At 45.2% G+C, this 17,443-nt stretch overlaps 1 protein-coding gene across 5 annotated transcripts; it reads right to left on the reverse strand.

Annotated features, from left to right (window-relative positions):
- Positions 1–7,792: 7,792 nt before the first annotated feature.
- Positions 7,793–17,435, reverse strand: Tsacc (TSSK6 activating co-chaperone). 5 transcript variants are annotated; one of them, NR_199601.1, is made up of 4 exons: positions 17,326–17,435; positions 15,637–15,919; positions 10,577–10,699; positions 7,793–8,025 (listed from the first exon to the last, which is right to left on the reverse strand). NR_199601.1 is itself a non-coding variant. In NM_001439558.1 (4 exons), the coding sequence occupies exons 2-4, from the start codon at positions 15,894–15,896 to the stop codon at positions 7,808–7,810; spliced, it is 378 nt and encodes a 125-aa protein (NP_001426487.1). In that variant the 5' UTR covers positions 15,897–15,919; positions 17,364–17,435; the 3' UTR covers positions 7,793–7,807. The 5 variants fall into 5 exon arrangements, 4 of the variants coding, with proteins under 4 accessions (NP_001426487.1, NP_001426486.1, XP_087483357.1 ...); NM_001439558.1 differs by having other exon boundaries at positions 15,860–15,919; positions 17,364–17,435; NM_001439557.1 differs by having other exon boundaries at positions 15,860–15,919.
- Positions 17,436–17,443: the final 8 nt, after the last annotated feature.

The following is a 17,443-nucleotide window of genomic DNA, read 5'->3' on the forward strand; positions in this document are numbered from 1 at the left end:
TTTTTATTTTTTCCTGAGTCATAGCCCTACCTGTCCTGGAATTTGCTCTGTAGACCAGGCTGGCCTCGAACTAAGATCCACCTGCCTCTGCTTCCTGAGTGCTGGGATTAAAGGTGAGCGCCGCCATACCTGGTCCATTTCACCCTTAATATTTTACATTAAAAGAACAGAGTGGGGGTGAAATGGGATTTTCTCCCTTTCTAAAAATGTCTCTATAACTACTAAAAACACTTGCAATACAAGACAGTTGATAAAAACACTCCTCTGGAATTCAAGGGGCAGGGCGCACCATCAGTCGGGTATGGTTAGACACAGCTTCTCTCCTGCTTCAGAGGATGGACTCTCATTCTCTGGCTGTTTTCTGTAGGCAGATCTTCTCAAATTTCCTTCAGCCTGCTTTCCTTTTGGCCTTCTTTTCCCTTTGTTAGCAGTTTTGTCCTGTGGTCTTTTTGGCTTTGGGTTTCCCAGGGCAGGGGTGGTTATGGGGCATTTTCTTGATGGTTAATTGACGTGGGAGGGGCCAGCCCACTGTGAGCAGTACCAGCTCTGGGCTGGTGGGCCAGAGCTGAATAAGAATGGGAACTGAGTAAGCCAGGAGGAGCTAGGCAGTAAACTGCACTCTCTCTGCTTCAGTGCCTGCCTTGGCTTTGGTGATTGATAGACTAACCTCTGAGTAAACCCTTTCTCCCTCCATGTTGTTTATCACAGCAGAAAGCTAACTAGAGTAATAAGTGTTTGTCTGGATATCTGTATGAGCACCAAAGGGATGCAGTAATCATGCAGGCTGGAAGAGGGCATAAGATCCTCTGGAACTGAAGTTACAGACTGAAGCCAGGTAGGTGCTGGGAACCAAGCCCAGGTCCTCTGAGAGCAGCCAATTCTCTTAACTGCTGAACCATCTCCTCGCTCCTGTTTTGCTTTGTTTTTTAAACATTTTTCTTAGCTGTTGACCAAATTAACTTTTTTCTCAAGGCTTAGCTTTAAATTAAGATTTCATTTGTCCCAATTATGTAAAATACATCTCAGGGGAAATAAATATGAACCGAAAGAGAAAATGAATTAGGAACCAGAAGGCCCAGTATTACTTTAGTTGGCAGGACTTAAGTTTCCTGACCCTGCAAACAAGGCCCCAGCCTGGGAATCAGCAGCCGTATGTACCTGTGAATTCCAGTTACATTGGTTGGTGAGAACAAGACCCCAAATCTTACTGGGAACTATATGTTCCCCCAGTTCAGAAGGTACATATTTGGCTGAGATTTCCTAACCAGCAAAAGGGCAGGGCTCACAAGTGGCCTCGCCAGGGATCGTATCTGTAGGGAGCCAGTCTGAGCCAAGATTTCTCCAGAGGCCCTGGTGAAGGGATGAAGGGAACTTTAGTTCTGTGTCCTCGTCAGGGAACGAACTTGGCCAGTCTGATCTCATCTGACTGATCCTAGTGCCTCAAAAGAGTCAAGGTAAATGGCTTCGGGGCCCGACTCTTCCACCTGGGCAGTGGCTGTCAGTCCGTAGGCAGCGGTGTCTGAGGTATTCTGTCTTCTCTTTGCCAACACTGTCCGACTCAGCTCTCTACTGACCTTGGCCATCTCCTCTCCCTGCCATATAGTATATAAGATGCCATCTTTCTTAATAAAGGTCCTTGGCATCAGTCATCAGCTTATGCATGACTCCTGGTCCAGCCATTGCTTTTGCTTTTGTCTTATCTTCATTTTCTCTGGTTTTCTCCCTAACCCTCTCACTCAAACTTCATTACTTAGAACCCTTCGTGATGCTGGTTCTGGACACATGTCTTAACTATTTTTTTTTAGTATTGTAAAGGGACGATTGTGTTTGGTTATGGTATTATTTTTTTTTCTATAAAAATCTGGAGGCAGGGGGCTGGAGAGATGGCTCAGTGGTTAAGAGCACTGACTGCTCTTCCAGAGATCCTGAGTTCAATTCCCAGCAACCACATGGTGGCTCACAACCATCTGTAATGAGATCTGATGCCCTCTTCTGGTGCATCCGAAGACACCTACAGTGTACTCATAACATAAAATAAATAAATAATATCTAAAAAAAAAAAATCTGGAGGCAGGGGTTGGGGATTTAGTTCAGTGGTAGAGAGTTTGTCTAGCAAGCGCAAGGCCCTGGGTTCGGTCGTTCCTCAGCTCTGAAAAAAAGAAAAGAAAAAAAAAATCTGGAGTCATATATGCCTTTTATCACAATACTTAGGAGGCAAGACAGTCAGTTCTCTGTGAATTTGAGGCCAGCCTAGTGTACGTAGTAAGTTCTAAGCCAGCCGGAGCTACATAGAGAAACTCTGTCTCAAAAACAAACAAACAAAAAGCAAAAGAAAAAACGAATCTAGAGTAAGGGCTGGAAAGATGGCTCAGTGGTTAACACTTGCAACTCTTCCTAGGAACAAAGACTCAGTTCTCAGCACCCACACTGAACAGCTCATAACCATCTTTAACTCTAGCTCCAGGGGATGTGATACATCTGGTCTCCTTGAACACCTGTACTTACATGGATACACACATACACACACCTATATATAACTAAAAATAATAAAAATAAATCGTAAGAAAAAAATCTGGAGTAATAAGAAGGAAACCCAAAAAGACACTTACTCTGGTCACAACGTGCTGGAGGCACATGGGGGCATCTGCAGGACTCAGCTGGTATGTTCTGGAGAAGAACTGCTTCATAGCAGAAAGACACACCACGGAGCTCTGGTGTCGCCTCCTGAGTCTGATATAAGGAATGCACTGAGGAGTTAGAAGGCTCAGTGTTAAGAGCACTGGTGACTCTTCCAGAGGACCTACCTAGGTTGGGTCCCAATGCCAACGTGATAGATTACAACTGTCCGTAACTCCAGTTGCAGGAGGATCTAGTGCCCTCTTCTGGCCTCCTTGGGCACCAGGCTCAAGTAAAGCAGCTGTGCCCAGGAAAATCCTGCTGTACCATGGAGTATTCCTGACACATTGTCCTGACCCACCTCCAGGGTGAGCTCATTCTTTCTGAAGGACAGCAGGAAAGGACAGAAACACAGGCCTCTGAGTTTGAGTGCATCAAAGCGGAGCTAACACTGATATTCATGGACCTGAAATGGTATTTGAAGGTATCTGTTTAGAGTGGGAACCTATGGGATTCCAGGTGGTAAGGAGAGTTGAAATTCTTTTGTTGATGTTAGGCTAATAAAAACAGTAACAGTAGGCTGGGAGCAAAGGTGCAGGCCTGTAGTCCCAGCATTCGGGAGGCAGGAAGATAGCTGTGAGTCCTAGGTTATACAGCAAGGCTCTGTCTCAAACCAAAAATAAAAATAGTAAGAGTAAATATAAAAATCACTAAACATTCAAGTCTTTTTTATCTCTTCCACCTTTTACCCAAATGTTATAAAACTCCTATGCAATTACATTTTTTGAGTTCTTTTTTTTTTTTTTCCTTTTCTTTTTTTCGGAGCTGGGGACTGAACCCAGGGCCTTTCTAGGCAAGCGCTCTACCACTGAGCTAAATGTCCAACCCCCTTGAGTTCTTTTTTTATGTGTATGTTTTGCTTCCTCCTTGTGTGCATGTGTGTGTGTGTGTGCACCATTTGTGTTTGTTGCCCTTGAAGGCCAGCAGAAGGGTTGGGTTTTATAAAACTGGAGTTTCAGAGTGAACTGCCATGTGTGTGCTGGGAATAGAAACCAGGCCCTCTGGAAGAGCAGCCTGTGCTTAACCTCTGAGCCATCTCTCCAGCCCCAGCTCATGCCCTCGATCAAAAGTTAAATTTCAGTCTTGTTGGAACTTGAGTAGGAGCAGTGATCTAGTCATCTTTTTCTTTGTGACCCTGAGCGATCTCTCTCTCTCTCTCTCTACCTCCCTCCCTCCCTCCCTCCCTCCCTCCCTCCATTCCTTCCTTCTTTCTTGTCATTGTTTTTGGTTTTGCTGGGTTTTTCATTTTGTTGTTTTGTTTTTTTAACAGAGGGTCTTACTATATAGCTCTGGCTGCCCTAGAACTCTCTGTGTTGACCAGGCTGGACTCAAACTCACAGAGACCCTCCTGCCTCTGCATGCTGAGTGCCCCCAGAGTGCTATGACTAAAGGTGTGTCTTGAACCTATAAACACCTGGAAATGATATATAAATGTGAGTCAATCAGGAGCGAGGTATATACTCTACCACACTGTCACGCTATGCAGTCAACTACCTGGGATTGCAATTGAAGGTGGTGAAGCTTAGTGTGCAGGTCGAAAGCATTACTAAGTTATTAAGTAAGGAATAAAAGCACAAAGTAAAAAGCTGGGCTGGAGCTTAGTTGGCAGACTGCTAGCTTAACATGCATGAGACCCTGGGTTTGATCCCGAACCACATAAATTCATAAGCTGGGTGTGGCAGCACACATCTGTAATCCTTGCAGAAAGTGGCAGCATAGACAAGCATGTTGTATAGTGTATAGTCCACCATCCATGGTATTTAGAAAAACCTTCTCCTCAAAGATGTCCTCATTCTAGGTCTCAGAGTATATAACTAGCTCCTGCCAATTTAAAAAAAAATCACCTAGCAAAGGGGAATTAAAGTTAAATATGGAATTAAGGTGGCTATCTAACTGACTTAATAAAGAAAGATTATGAGCGGGCCCAATATAATTACAAGGGTCTTTAAAAGTGAGGAGATTCAGCCAGGCATGGCAGTACATGCCTTTAATCGCAGAAGTCAGGAGACAGAGACAAGATCTCTGTGAGTCCCAGGCCACCCAGAGCTACACAGGGAGACCTTATCTCCAAACAGACAAACAAGCAGGTGAAGAAGCCAAGCAAAGCTGGCTCACACTTGTTTTTTTGTTTTTCTTTTTTTCTTTCTTTTTTTTATTTTTTTTAAAGATTTATTTTACTTATATGAGTACACTGTTGCTATCCTCAGACACACCAGAAGAGGGCATCAGATTTCATCACAGATGGTTGTGAGCCACCATGTGGTTGCTGGGATTTGAACTCAGGACCTCTGGAAGAGCAGTCGGGGCTCTCAACCGCTGAGCCATCTCTCCAGCCCTGTTTGCTTGTTTTTCAAGACAGGGCTTCTCTGTGTCATCCTGGCTGTCCTGGAGCTCACTCTGTAAACCCCGTATTGAAAGCAAAGCAAAGCAAAACCAAAAAACACAACAAAACATTTTAAAAAGCAAAGGTGGGTGGGGGTGGGGTGGGAACATCCTCTTGGAGACAGGGAGGAGGTACAGGAGGTACAGATGAGGAACAGTCGAGGGTGGACTGGGAGGGGAATAATGACTGGACTGTAAAACAAAAAGATCAAATAATAATAACACTGCAAAGGCAATGCAATAGGGAAAGCATAGTCTTTTCAACAGGTGGAGGTGGTGACCTTAGACCTTGAAAGGGTCTTGAAACAGTCATCAACTTAGCAATATCAAAAACCTCTACAGCAGGGGCTGGAGAGATGGCTCAGTGGTCCTGAGTTCAATTCCCAGCAACCACATGGTGGCTCACAACCATCTGTAAAGAGATCCAATGCCCTCTTCTGGTGTATCTGAAGACAGCTACAGTGTACTTATATATAACAAATGAATAAATCTTTTAAAAAAAACCTCTACAGCCCTGACACCCAGGAAGCCTGGAGGTAACACGATATGAGCCTGGCACATCTTACCTCTCTAGACAGAAAGGAGCTGCTGAAGCCTGTGGAAGTCAAGGAACGGCCTCGTTACTCTTACAAATAATCTGGGATCGGTTCCCAGCACCCACATGCTGGCCCTGTGACAACCATCTGTAACTCCAAGTTCAGGGGAACTGACTCCTTCTTCTGCCCTCTGTAGGCACCAGGCTCACATGCAGTACACATGTATGTGCAGGCAAAGCATCCATACACATGAAACAAATCTGAAAGAGGAAGAAAGAGGAAGGTTTAAGGGGCGTGCGCCTGTTGTCTGTGCACCTGGGAGGTGAAGGCCAAGACTTCAGGAGTCCAGGGCAGCTTCCGTTACAGAGCAAGTCCAAGGCAAGCCTGCCCTATGTGAGACTATCAAAATAAAAAGACGATTTAAATTTTTTTAATTTTGTTTTATGTGACTTGGTGTTTTGCCTGCCTGCATGTCTGTGCACCACATGCACAAGGGGTGCCTGCAGAGTCTGGAAGAGGGAATCGGATTCCCTGGAATTGGAATTGGAGTTACAGACAGTTGTGAGCCACCATCTGAGTGCTGGGATTAGAACCTAGGACTGCGACTCCTAGTACAAGCAATCAGTGCTCTAGCTGATGAGGCGTGTCTCCAGACCCCCATCCCCACCCATTAGGTCTTCCTTGATGACTGTATCTCTAATGATATTTTTTGTTTTGTGTGTGTGTTTGTGTGTGTGTGTGTGTGTGTGTGTGTGTGTGTGTGTGTGTAACAGCTCTGCCTGCTGGAACTTGTTCTGTAGACCAGGCTGGCCTCCAAAACACACAAAGATTTGCCTGCCTTTGCCTCCTAAGTGCTGGGATTAAAAGCATGTGATACCACTGCCTGGCCATGATTTCTTTTAATTTTTAAAAAAGATTTATTTATTTATTATATGTCAGTACACTGTAGCTGTCTTCGGACACACCAGAAGAGGGCATGAGATCTCATTACAGATGGCTGTGAGCCACCATGTGGTTGCTAGGATTTGAACTCAGGATCACTGAGACATCTCTCCAGCCCCATGATTTATTTCTTACTTCTAGGTTTTTGTCCAAACTCTCTGCCAAGGAACTACTTGTCTATTCCGTCCATTGTTCCTTGTCTTCACACAGCATCTTAAAGCTAGTCTCTTCACATGATCAAGATTTGTCTAGTTGTGGGGTTGGGGATTTAGCTCAGCGGTAAAGCCCTTGCCTAGGGAGCACAAGGCCCTGGATTCGGTCCCCAGCTCCGAAGAAAAAAAAAAAAGATTTGTCTAGTTGTACCCTAGTACTATCCAATGTGCCCCTCAACCTCTATGCTCCCCTTGGAATACCTCAGTTTGGCAATGAGTTATCTGTCTCACCTGTCTTGATAGAAGACACAAACTGCGAGCTGTCTCTTCTCTCTGTGATGGTCAGTTTTAATATCAACCTGCCACAAATTAGAATCACTTGAGTAGGGAGCCTCACCTGAGAAATAGTCCTTATTACTTTAACAGATGTGGAAGTCCCACCCCAAATATGCATGGAGCTTCTGGTAGCACTCCAGATTCAAAAAGGGCACAGCAAGAGGAAGATTGTTCAACCTTTGGTTGCTTGGCCTTTTCTCTTGAAAGGAGTTGATTTCTCTTGCTGCTGCTGCTGCCGCCACCGCCGCCACCACTGCTGCCGATTCCTTCACTGACATTACAACCAGCATCTCCATGCTGCCATAACTAAGGACCAGCATCTCCAGGCAACTGTCACTAAGGACCGGCATATCCCTAGGAACCTTCCAGGTGTCAAGTCACCCAGCCTCAAGGAGTGAGCATCCTTTAGGTTTGCAGCCTCTAGGGTGTGAAGCAGCTGATGTCACTATTCCAGTGTGAAATGGCTTAATAAATTCATATATATATATATATATATATATATATATATATATATATCCCCTATTGGTTCTGTTCCTCTTGAGAACAGTAATATACATGGTGTTTATCCCCCACCTGTTACAAATGTGTAAACTAACCATGTATAGAATATACATCCTTGGGACTTGGAGTGTTACTCAGTGGCATGGCATATGTTTAACGTGCAGAGGGCAGCGGGTCCAATTCCTGAGCACACACACCCAGAATCTAACGCCCGGATTCTACCAACAGCTCTTGAACAGAGAGAAAAGAAAGCATACTCAGCGCCAATCTTTGTTCCACAGTTCATTTATGGAATTGGGGCAGGTGATTTAACAACAGATTGCAACATAAGCCCGGGAGAGAACAGGTCTTGCTCTCCCTCCCAGAACCCAGCTGTGAGAGGGATGTCTGCAAGTTTTCCAAAATAGCCATCTGTCGTTGGGCAAGCTGAGTCTGTAGCTGGAGATTGGCAGACATGCACTCGAGGAGTCCTAGGCATTCCTTGGGCTTCTCACCAGCTCCTGAAGGAAGTGTTGGAGGTTCAAAGGGACAAAGGAAAGAGGCTTTGAAACCAGTCACTGCAGCTTACCCCTCCCTGTCATGCCTCTCTGAGTATCTGGCATACTCAGTCAGAGGTCATGTCTAAGTTCCCTGCTCGGTGGAGTGTATCCTGCAGGAAGGCACACCAGTCTGTCTCATCTACTTCAGTATCTCTGGCTCTAGAGAAGCCCTGTGTATAAGTATTCAAAATACATTCAAGGGGTTGGGGATTTAGCTCAGTGGTAGAGTGCTTGCCTAGCAAGCGCAAGGCCCTGGGTTTGGTCCCCAGCTCCTAAAAAAAAGAAAAAAGAAAAAAAAAAACACACACACACACATTCAAAAAGTTGGGCATGGTGGCACATGCCTCCCAGCAGAAGGAGACAGAGGCAGGTGGGTCTCTATGAATTCAAGGTCAGTCTGATCTACACAGTGGCGCTCCTGGACAGGCAGAGCTGCATAGTGAGACCGAGTCTTAAAAAGAAAACAACAGCAATAAACTTTAGGGCTGGAAAGATGGTTCAGTGGATAAAAGGACTGGCTGCTCTTGCAGAGATCCAGGGTTCGGTTCCTAGAACCCAGATGGTGGCTCATGGCTACCTGCAACTTCACATACAGGATCTGATGTCATCCTGTGGCCTCCACAGACATTCGGTGTTCAAACACTCATGAGGTGTGGGCAACACTAAAATATATATATATATATGTATATATATTATATATACATATATATATAGGTTCTTTTTTTCGGAGCTGGGGACCGAACCCAGGGCCAGACAAGCGCTCTACCACTGAGCTAAATCCCCAACCCCATAAAAATATATTTTTAAAGTTCTTTTATTTTATTTTATTTTATGTGCACTGTGTTTTGCCTGCATGTATGTCTGTGTGAGGATATCAGATCCCCTGAAACTGGAGTTACAGTCAGTTGTGAGCTGCCATGTGGGTGCTGGGAATTGAACCCCAGTTCTCTGGAGGAGCAACCAGTGCTCTTAACCACTGACTCATCTCTCAGGCTGAATTTTTTTTGGGGGGGGTGTGGGGTGGTGGTGGTGGTGGTGGTGAGGTGGGATAGTCTCAAGTAGCCACATAGCTCAAGCTGGCCTTCAATCTAAATGAGAATAGCTATATTAAAAAAAAAAAAAAAAAATACACAGGCTGGAGAGATGGCTCAGTAGTTAAGAGCACTGACTGCTCTTCCAGAGGTCCTGAGTTCAAATTCCAGCAACCACATGGTGGCTCACAACCATCTGTAATGGAATCCAATGCCCTCTTCTGGTGTGTCTGAAGACAGCGACCGTGTACTCAAATACATAAAATAAATATTTAAAAAAAAAAAGAAAACAACTTTGTTTTGGTCAGTTTCTTAAAGACTTATTTATTTATGGGTATGTGTGTTTTGCATACATATATGTCTGTGTGCCATGTGCATACAGTGCCTGTGGAGGCCAAAAGAGGGTGTTAGATCCTCTGGAACCGGAGCTACAAAGTGGTCATCAGCTGCCATGTAGGGTCTAGGAACTGAACTTTGCAAACAACAGCCAGTGCTGTTAACCACTGAGCCACCTCTCCAGCTCTGACGACGATGTCGGCTTAAGCTGCTCTCCCAGTGCTGGCCTAACAGGTGTGTGTCATGTTTGCCTCCCAGGCTTTTTGTTGGTTTTGTTATTGTTCCTGTTTTTACTTGTTTTTTAGATTTTTTTTTTCATTTTCTGTGTTTGACTGTTTTACCTGCGTGTATATCTGTCTGTGTTCCATGTCCATGTCTGATGGCCAAGGAGGTCAGAAGAGGACTTTGCATCTCCTGGCACAGGAGTTACCGATGGTTGTGAGCCACTTGTGGGTTCTGGAAACCTAACCCAGGTCCACTGCAAGAGCAATAAATGCTCTTTTGTTGTTCTGTTTTGTTTGTTTTGTTGTTTGTTTTTGTTTTTCAAGACAGGATTTCTCTGTCTAGCCCTGTCCATCCTGGAACTTGCTTTGTAGACCAGGCTGGCCTTAGACTCAGAAATTCACCTGCCTCTGCCTCCTAAATTCTGGGACTAAAGGCCTGTACCACCACCACCCAACACTTGTTTTCTTTGTAAGACAGGGTCTCACTCTGTACCCTTGGGTGGCCTGGAATTCAATATGTATACTGGGCTGCTCTTGAACTTACATTCACTTAAATCTCTGAAAATGTGATAGAGCCAGGCATGATGCCGTATGTCAGTAATCCTTGGAAGGATGAGTCAGGAGGCAAGCCTGAGTTCTCCAGAGAGTTCCAGGCAATAGAATAACTCAACACAACAACAGCAAAATAAGAAAAAGAACGGAGTCAGGGGCTGATATAGCCTTGAGCACTCTACATAGTTGAAGATAACCTTGAACTCTTTCTGATCCTCCTGCCTCCACATCCCAAGTGTACGCCACTGTATCCTGTTTGTGTGGCCCTGGGCCTTGTGCACAGCAGCCAAGCCCTCTATCAGCTCCTCTAGACTCCCGGCCCGAAAACAGTGGCCAGGCCTGCTTGGGAATCTTTCCCCACAGCCTTACCTGAAGGCAGCATTGTTGTCTCGGTGTTCGAGAAAGTAGCTGGCGGGGAATTTGCTTGAAGATTAATGTAACTGGGGGAGGGTTTTGCTCGACAAAGACACACAACGTTATCTTCCTCTTTGGCTGAAAATCAGGTGACTACATCAGAATCATTCTAACAAGGGTTAGCCTGCCTTCCCCTACCCTATTTCTCTTGATCTTTCTCCTCTTTTCATAGTCAGTCAATAACCCAGGCTGGCCTTGAACCTAAGATCCTCTTGCCCCAGCCTCTCAAATGGGGGACTGCAGAAATAAGACTGTCTTTCAAACAAAATCAGGACAACTGGCCTCTGAAAGCAGATGCCAGGGCCCCACTCAAGTATCTTATGTATCAGGAAGATAGACACAAAAAACAGAAACCAATGGGAGTTAGGGGAAACCAGGAGGGGCAGGAGTAAAATCTAATATACTTCCTTGATATGCACTGCATGCTTACTACTGTACTAGACACTGAAAAATACACAAAAAACATGCACAACATAATTTCTTAACTCTCATTTTCAATTTAGGGAGACAATTGAGTCAGATGGAACAATAACTTTAGGCACAATAGTGGCATCTGCCATCCCAGCACTTAGATGCAGGAAAGTGGACCAGAATTCAACCCAGCTACACAAGCAGCCTGGGTTACATGAGCTTCTCTCTGGACAACTTAAACAGTCGGGTGGGTCGGAAAACCTGGATAAAGTAAGGTTTCTATGGGGGTTATGGGTGAGCATATGCGGCTGAGGCCAAGTGTGTGGTTTAGGGTAAGAGTGTAAAAGCGGGAAGGGATTAAAATGAGCACAGTGTTTAGTGTGGGTACATTTCCTGGACTCTGAAAACCTGGAAATCTTTTAAGGTGCAGAGTAGGAGAAAGGATAACATAATGTGAACACTGGCAACAGGGCGAGAAGAGGGCTGGAGGGCGAGAAACCCTGGAAAACTGCCGGTTAGGAAAGGAGGAAAGAAGAAAGAGAAAGGGAGGAGGCCCATCATCTTTGGCGTGAGGTTGGGCCACAGAAGCCTCTCTTCATAACCAGATGCTTAAGCTTTCTCTTAGCATAGCAGCCCCTCCACCTCCAAGGGTCAGGAAGTAGGACTGAGCTGGGATAACAGGGCACCCCTTCACTCCTAACACCCAGAAGGCAGAGGCCAATGGATCTCTGTGAACACTCCACAGCGCTCAAGTCCTTCTCACCACTGAGAATTGGCCTGTGTCCCAGCCTGGTCTACATAGTGAGTTCTAGGCCAGGAGAGCACTGTAGGACCCTGACTAAAGGGGAATATGAACTGGTTGCTTACACTTAAAATTTGTATTTCAAGAGCAGGAGACATGACTCAACAGTTAAGAGAGCACGCTGCTCTTATAGAGGACCAGAGTTGGGTACCCACCACCCATCCCAACCACCTGTAACTCCAGCTCCCAGTGATCCTCATAGCAAAGCCCAGGCCAACCAAGGCTACAAAGTGAGACAGCATTAAATGTCCTTTTCTTTATGCATATTAAATATAATGAGTTGCACATGGGAAAGTTTTGGGTTTTTTTTTCTCTCTCTTTTTTTTCTTCTTCCTTTTCCGGGACAGAGTCTTGCTACGTAACTGAGGCTAGCTTTGTACTTTTTATATAACCCATGGTAACTTTGAATTTAGGACAATCCAGATGCCTCCCAAGTGTAGGGATTCTAAGAATGAGTCACGCCTGGCTTTAAAAGAGATACAGTACTGAAATTAATAACTATGTTACTTTTGGCAAAACAGTCAAATCAGAAGGTAAACCCGATTTTGAGGAGCTGGTACACACAGACGTCTATCCTTAGCTACTGAGAAATTAATTGCTCCTCTGGGAAATCATTCTTTCCCCAGACCCCAGGTGGACTGCTGAGACAGCACTCAAGCTTTTCACCACTACAAATAGGTACCTGTCCCAGCACAGGCCAATCCTGACATTTCCCCCTCTCTGCAACTGTGATGGCCAGCTGGAGAAGCACAGGCAAAGTAGGCTGGGCCAGCCAAGTCACAGGATCAGCAAACAAACAAGGATATGCTTAAACACTTAGCTAAACACCATAGTGTGCCCACCTATAATCCTAACACTTGGGAAGCAGACTAGACTAGAGGACTCCAAGTTCCAGGCTAACCTGTGCTACATATTAAGACTGTCTCAATACCGCTGGAGAGATGGCTCAGCGGTTAAGAGCACTGACTGCTCTTCCAGAGGTCCAGTTCAAATTCCAGCAACCACATGGTGGCTCACAACCATATGTAATGAGATCCAATGCCCTCTTCCAGTGTGTCTGAAGACATCTGCAGTATACTCATATATAATAAATAAATCTTTAAAAAAATAAAGACTGTCTCAATAAACAAGCAAAAGCAAAAAAAAAAAACAACAACAACAAACAAACCAAACAAACAAAAAAACCAACCTTTCTTTCTTTGGTTTGCTGTACTGGGCCCAATGGAAGCTACTAGATTTGCCCAACATAGCATAAAAACTGAGTGTAAGCAAGGGAAACCTCAGGGGAAGAGGAGGACAGACAGGCAGATGGACAGATTCTAAGAGTCAGAATTCCCACTCCCAACCCACATGCTCTGTACTCCCCAGCTCTGGAGCTCTCGGAACCCAGCTGCACAAGCCCCTAAATTCCCATTTGTACTCAATGCAGCTTGAGGTGGGGTTCTGTCATCTAACCACAATCACACTTTAAATACTAATGGTTTTAAGGGGAAGGTAGGAAATCAAACGGGAGACAAGAACAAGAGGTGGCCTAAGTTTGGGTGGCAGGACAAGCTGCTAGCAGCCTCAAAAAAGGAGTAGAAAGCTACAAAAGTAAAAACTGGCAGCGGTGGTGCACATCTTTAATCCCAGTGCCTGGGAGGCAGAGGCAGGAGGGTCTTTGTGAGTTCCAGGACAGCCAGGACTGCACAGATAAATTCTGTCTTGTACACTCTATCCCTGTCCCCTATGCCCATCCACCCCCCAAAAAAAAGAAAGAAAGAAAAAAGTTAGCTCCATATATCGAAAGAAAAGAAGGAAGGAAGGAAGGAAGGAAGGAAGGAAGGAAGGAAAAGGAAAGAGAATATTTGGCCTCTGAATAACTCCTCTAGCACCTGAAGGATGAAAAGCAGTGAGGGAGAAGACAGAAGAGCAAAAATGGCAGGTGGAAAGCTGGAACCATGAGACAAATAAAAAACGACAAGAGGGGTGGAGATAAAGGCCAGGATGCAGCTCCCTGGGTGTTTGCCCACCATGCACAATGACATGGGTTTGATCCCTAGAACACACAGGTAAAGTGGATCTGGAGTTCCTTGAATGCTTGGCTACACTGTGAGTTCAAGGCTATGAGGCTGTGAAAGGAAGAGGAAGAGAAAGCAACCTCGGTATGGTCAAGAAAGGGGCTAGCAAAGCCAATGCTTCAGAATAAGGAGTACAAGACCAGCTGCATGAGATCCTGTCTCAAAGGAGAGAAAGTTCCTGCAACACTTGTCCTTTCTTTGAAAGGAACGAAAGGGACTGGCAAGATGGCTCAGAGGGTAAAAGCGATTGCAGCCAAGCCTGAGGACTTGAGTTCAACCCGCAAACCCACCCGACAGGAGAGAACCAGCTCCAGCAAGTTGACCTCTGGCATGCATATACACACGTGACATGTACTTCCTCACTAGCTCGGGAGTATGCACAATAAATAAATATGATATTTGTTAAGATCAAGTAAGGCTAGGGTTCGGGATTCAGTGCTAGAGCATTTATCCAACTTGTGTAAGACCCTGGGCTTGATCCCTAGCACCGAGGGGGAAAAGGACAGAAAAATGAATTCATTCATTTATACAGGTAAAAGATCACCAAGTGCCTATGTGACAATGGAACTGGGGAAAATGTCCTGAGGAATTACCTCAGACAGGGTACTGATGAAGAAGAGCCTTTTGTATTAAAACAAGGCTAGGAGGCTAGAGAGATGGCTCAGAGGTTAAGAGCACTAGCTGCCCTTCTAGAGTTCAATTCCCAGCAACCATGTGGTGGGTCCTAACCATCTGTAATGGGATCTGGTGCCCTCTTCTGGCCTGCAGACGTATATGCATGCAGAGTCTTGTATGGATAATAAATCTAAAAAACAAAGTGATAAAAGAAAACAAGCCTGGGGTTGGGGATTTAGCTCAGTGGTAGAGCGCTTACCTAGGAAGCGCAAGGCCCTGGGTTCAGTCCCCAGCTCCGAAAAAAAGAACAAAAAAAAAAAAAAAAAGAACTGGGGATACAGACATATGCCCCCACATCTGGCTTTTTATATGACGTTAAGATCCACATGCAGATCCTCATGTATACATAGCAAGGATTTTAACCACTGAGCCACCTCTGCGGTGCCCCGACATATCTTTTACAATGGTCCTAGGTAGTAGGCAGTATTAGCAGCATTGTACTTGAGGAATCCCATGTTGATAAAATTTGGTCAGGATTCCACAATTGGCACATGGCAGTGCTAGAATTAAACCAGGGTCTCTAGACAGCAATGCTATGCTCATCATTGAATGAAATTGAATGAAAAATAACTCATCAGGGGTTGGGGATTTAGCTCAGTGGTAGAGCACTTGCCTAGCAAGCACAAGGCCCTGGGTTCGGTCCCCAGCTCCAAAAAAAAGAATTAAAAAAAAGGGGGGGGGGCTGGAGAGATGGTTCAGCAGTTAAAAGCACTGACTGCTCTTCCAGAGGTCATGAGTTCAATTCCCAGCAACCACATGGTGGCTCACAACCATCTGTAAAGAGATCCGATGCCCTCTTCTGGTGTATCTGAAGACAGCTACAGTGTACTCATATATAATAAATAAATAAATCTTAAAAAAAAAAAACTCATCAAAGTCAGATGTGGTAGGTAGTACATGCCTGTCAACTCAGCAGATGGGCAGGCTGTGGCAGGACTATTTTAAATTTGAGGCCATACTGGTCTATATAACAACTATTTAAAAAAAAAAAAAGAAAGAAAGAAAGAAAGAAAAGGAAAAAGAAAAGCTATCCATTTTTTTCCAGCTCCCTTAGCAGTAGGCCATACCTATAATCCTTGGGCTGTGGATGCTCTGGCAAGAGGGCTGTCTCAAGTTTGAGGCTAGTGAGTCCCATGGCCAGCAAAGTTAAACCTGTCTCCTTTACCCAAAGAAATCCCACAACTGCTTTCCAAGTAACCAAGTGGTGGGCAAAGCCAGCCATTTCTGCAAACACTGAGTGAATCAGGAAGGCTGGCTTCTGAGGAAGGGGACGCAGGGGTCGTGACACACCTTCTTCCTTAGTAGGATTACTGGTGTGCTGCTCCATCTCAACAGCAACAGGTGTGGTGCCTGAGGAAGAATAACAGGGTCACAGGGTCACACGACAGGGCTTTGTTTCCTGAGCACTCCCCCGAAGATCCGAACCGGCCAGAGCTGCTCTAATGTTGGGAGGCAGAAGTGTAACAGTGTATACCATCTCATAGAGGTGTCTGTTTTTAAATTTAATTCTTTTGATTTTTAATTATGTGTATATGTTCACGTATGAGGAGATCTCCCTCGAGTTAGAGGTGGCTGTGAGCAGCTGGACATCAGTTCAGGGGACTGAGCTGAGGTTCTCTGCAAGAGCAATATATCCTCTTAACCCACTGAGCCTTTCCTCCTGGCTGCTCACTGATGGGGGGCGGGGAAAGGGGACGACTGAAGGGGTTGAAATCGCTATCCTCTTGACTTAGCCTCTGGAGTTCATTACAGGAGTGTGCTACCACACCAGGCAAACAACTACTCTGAAATAGTCCATTTTTCTCCAATTCCCTTCGGCAGAGTTATTTGTTAGTGCCTTTTCACTGAAGACAAAACAAACCAAATACGAACTTTAAATCTACCACAAACATGTCATGACCCTTCAAGTCTTCTAAATGTTTAATTACTAGCCTTGTTTTTTGTTTTTTCCTATATGGAGTGATCTGGCAAGAGGGCTGTCTCCAGTTTGCGACCCGCCTGGGCTACACGAGTCTTGGGCCAGCCTTGGAACTCTAGTAAGATAATATGGTAATTTAAAAAACTACAGCTCCCTTTCCTTGGTCACTAACCAGTGATCAGGCTATGCAGTGGGGGGAAAAGGCTCAAAATTCTACAAGAAACACGACTTAGGATATTCGGGGTAAATGTAAGAGCTTCTCCTTTACGTCTTATTGCCTTAAGATTCAAAGTAATTTTTCTAAGACGTAAAACATTAGGACAGGAGAGATAGCTCAACAGTTAAGAGCACTAGATGGTCCCACAGAGGCCATGGGTTCACTTCCTAGCACCCACGTGGTCCCACGAGGTGGTTCACAATCATCAATTCCAGTTCCAGAGGATCAGACTCCCTCCTGATCTCCTCTCGCAAGTGGTGCACCTACATACGCATAGGCAAACCCACCATACACATAAAAATAAAAAAAAAAATAGGTACATCTAAAACACCAAGATTTTTCTTTTCTTTTCTTTTCTTTTAAAGAAAAGCAGCGCGTCTAGAATAAACCACAACTCCCAGCATGCTCCGGGGTGGGGTGGGGGAGCCGTTGCGGCCCCGCCTCATAGGAAAACCTCCACTTCTACACCGCCTCAATATTTCTGGCAACTACCGGTATTTCCGGCTCCTGTGCTCCTCCCTACTGCTAAAGCTGGAATAAAAAGTGGCGAACTATTATGCCTTTCTTGGCCTTCACGGTCGGACGAGAACCGATGGACAAAATAGAGCTTCATGATCTCACCTACAGCATTAATCCAAAGCCTCAACCCCAGCACCCACCCTCTAGCGGGCACTCAAGCGCTGTAGCGAGCCAGCTAACCGCCCGTGCCTTGGCGCTTGCGCAGACATTCTGCCCGCAC

This window comes from Rattus norvegicus, chromosome 2, assembly GCF_021556685.1.
Source record: "Rattus norvegicus strain SHRSP/BbbUtx chromosome 2, alternate assembly SHRSP_T2T, whole genome shotgun sequence".
Taxonomy (NCBI): domain Eukaryota; kingdom Metazoa; phylum Chordata; class Mammalia; order Rodentia; family Muridae; genus Rattus; species Rattus norvegicus.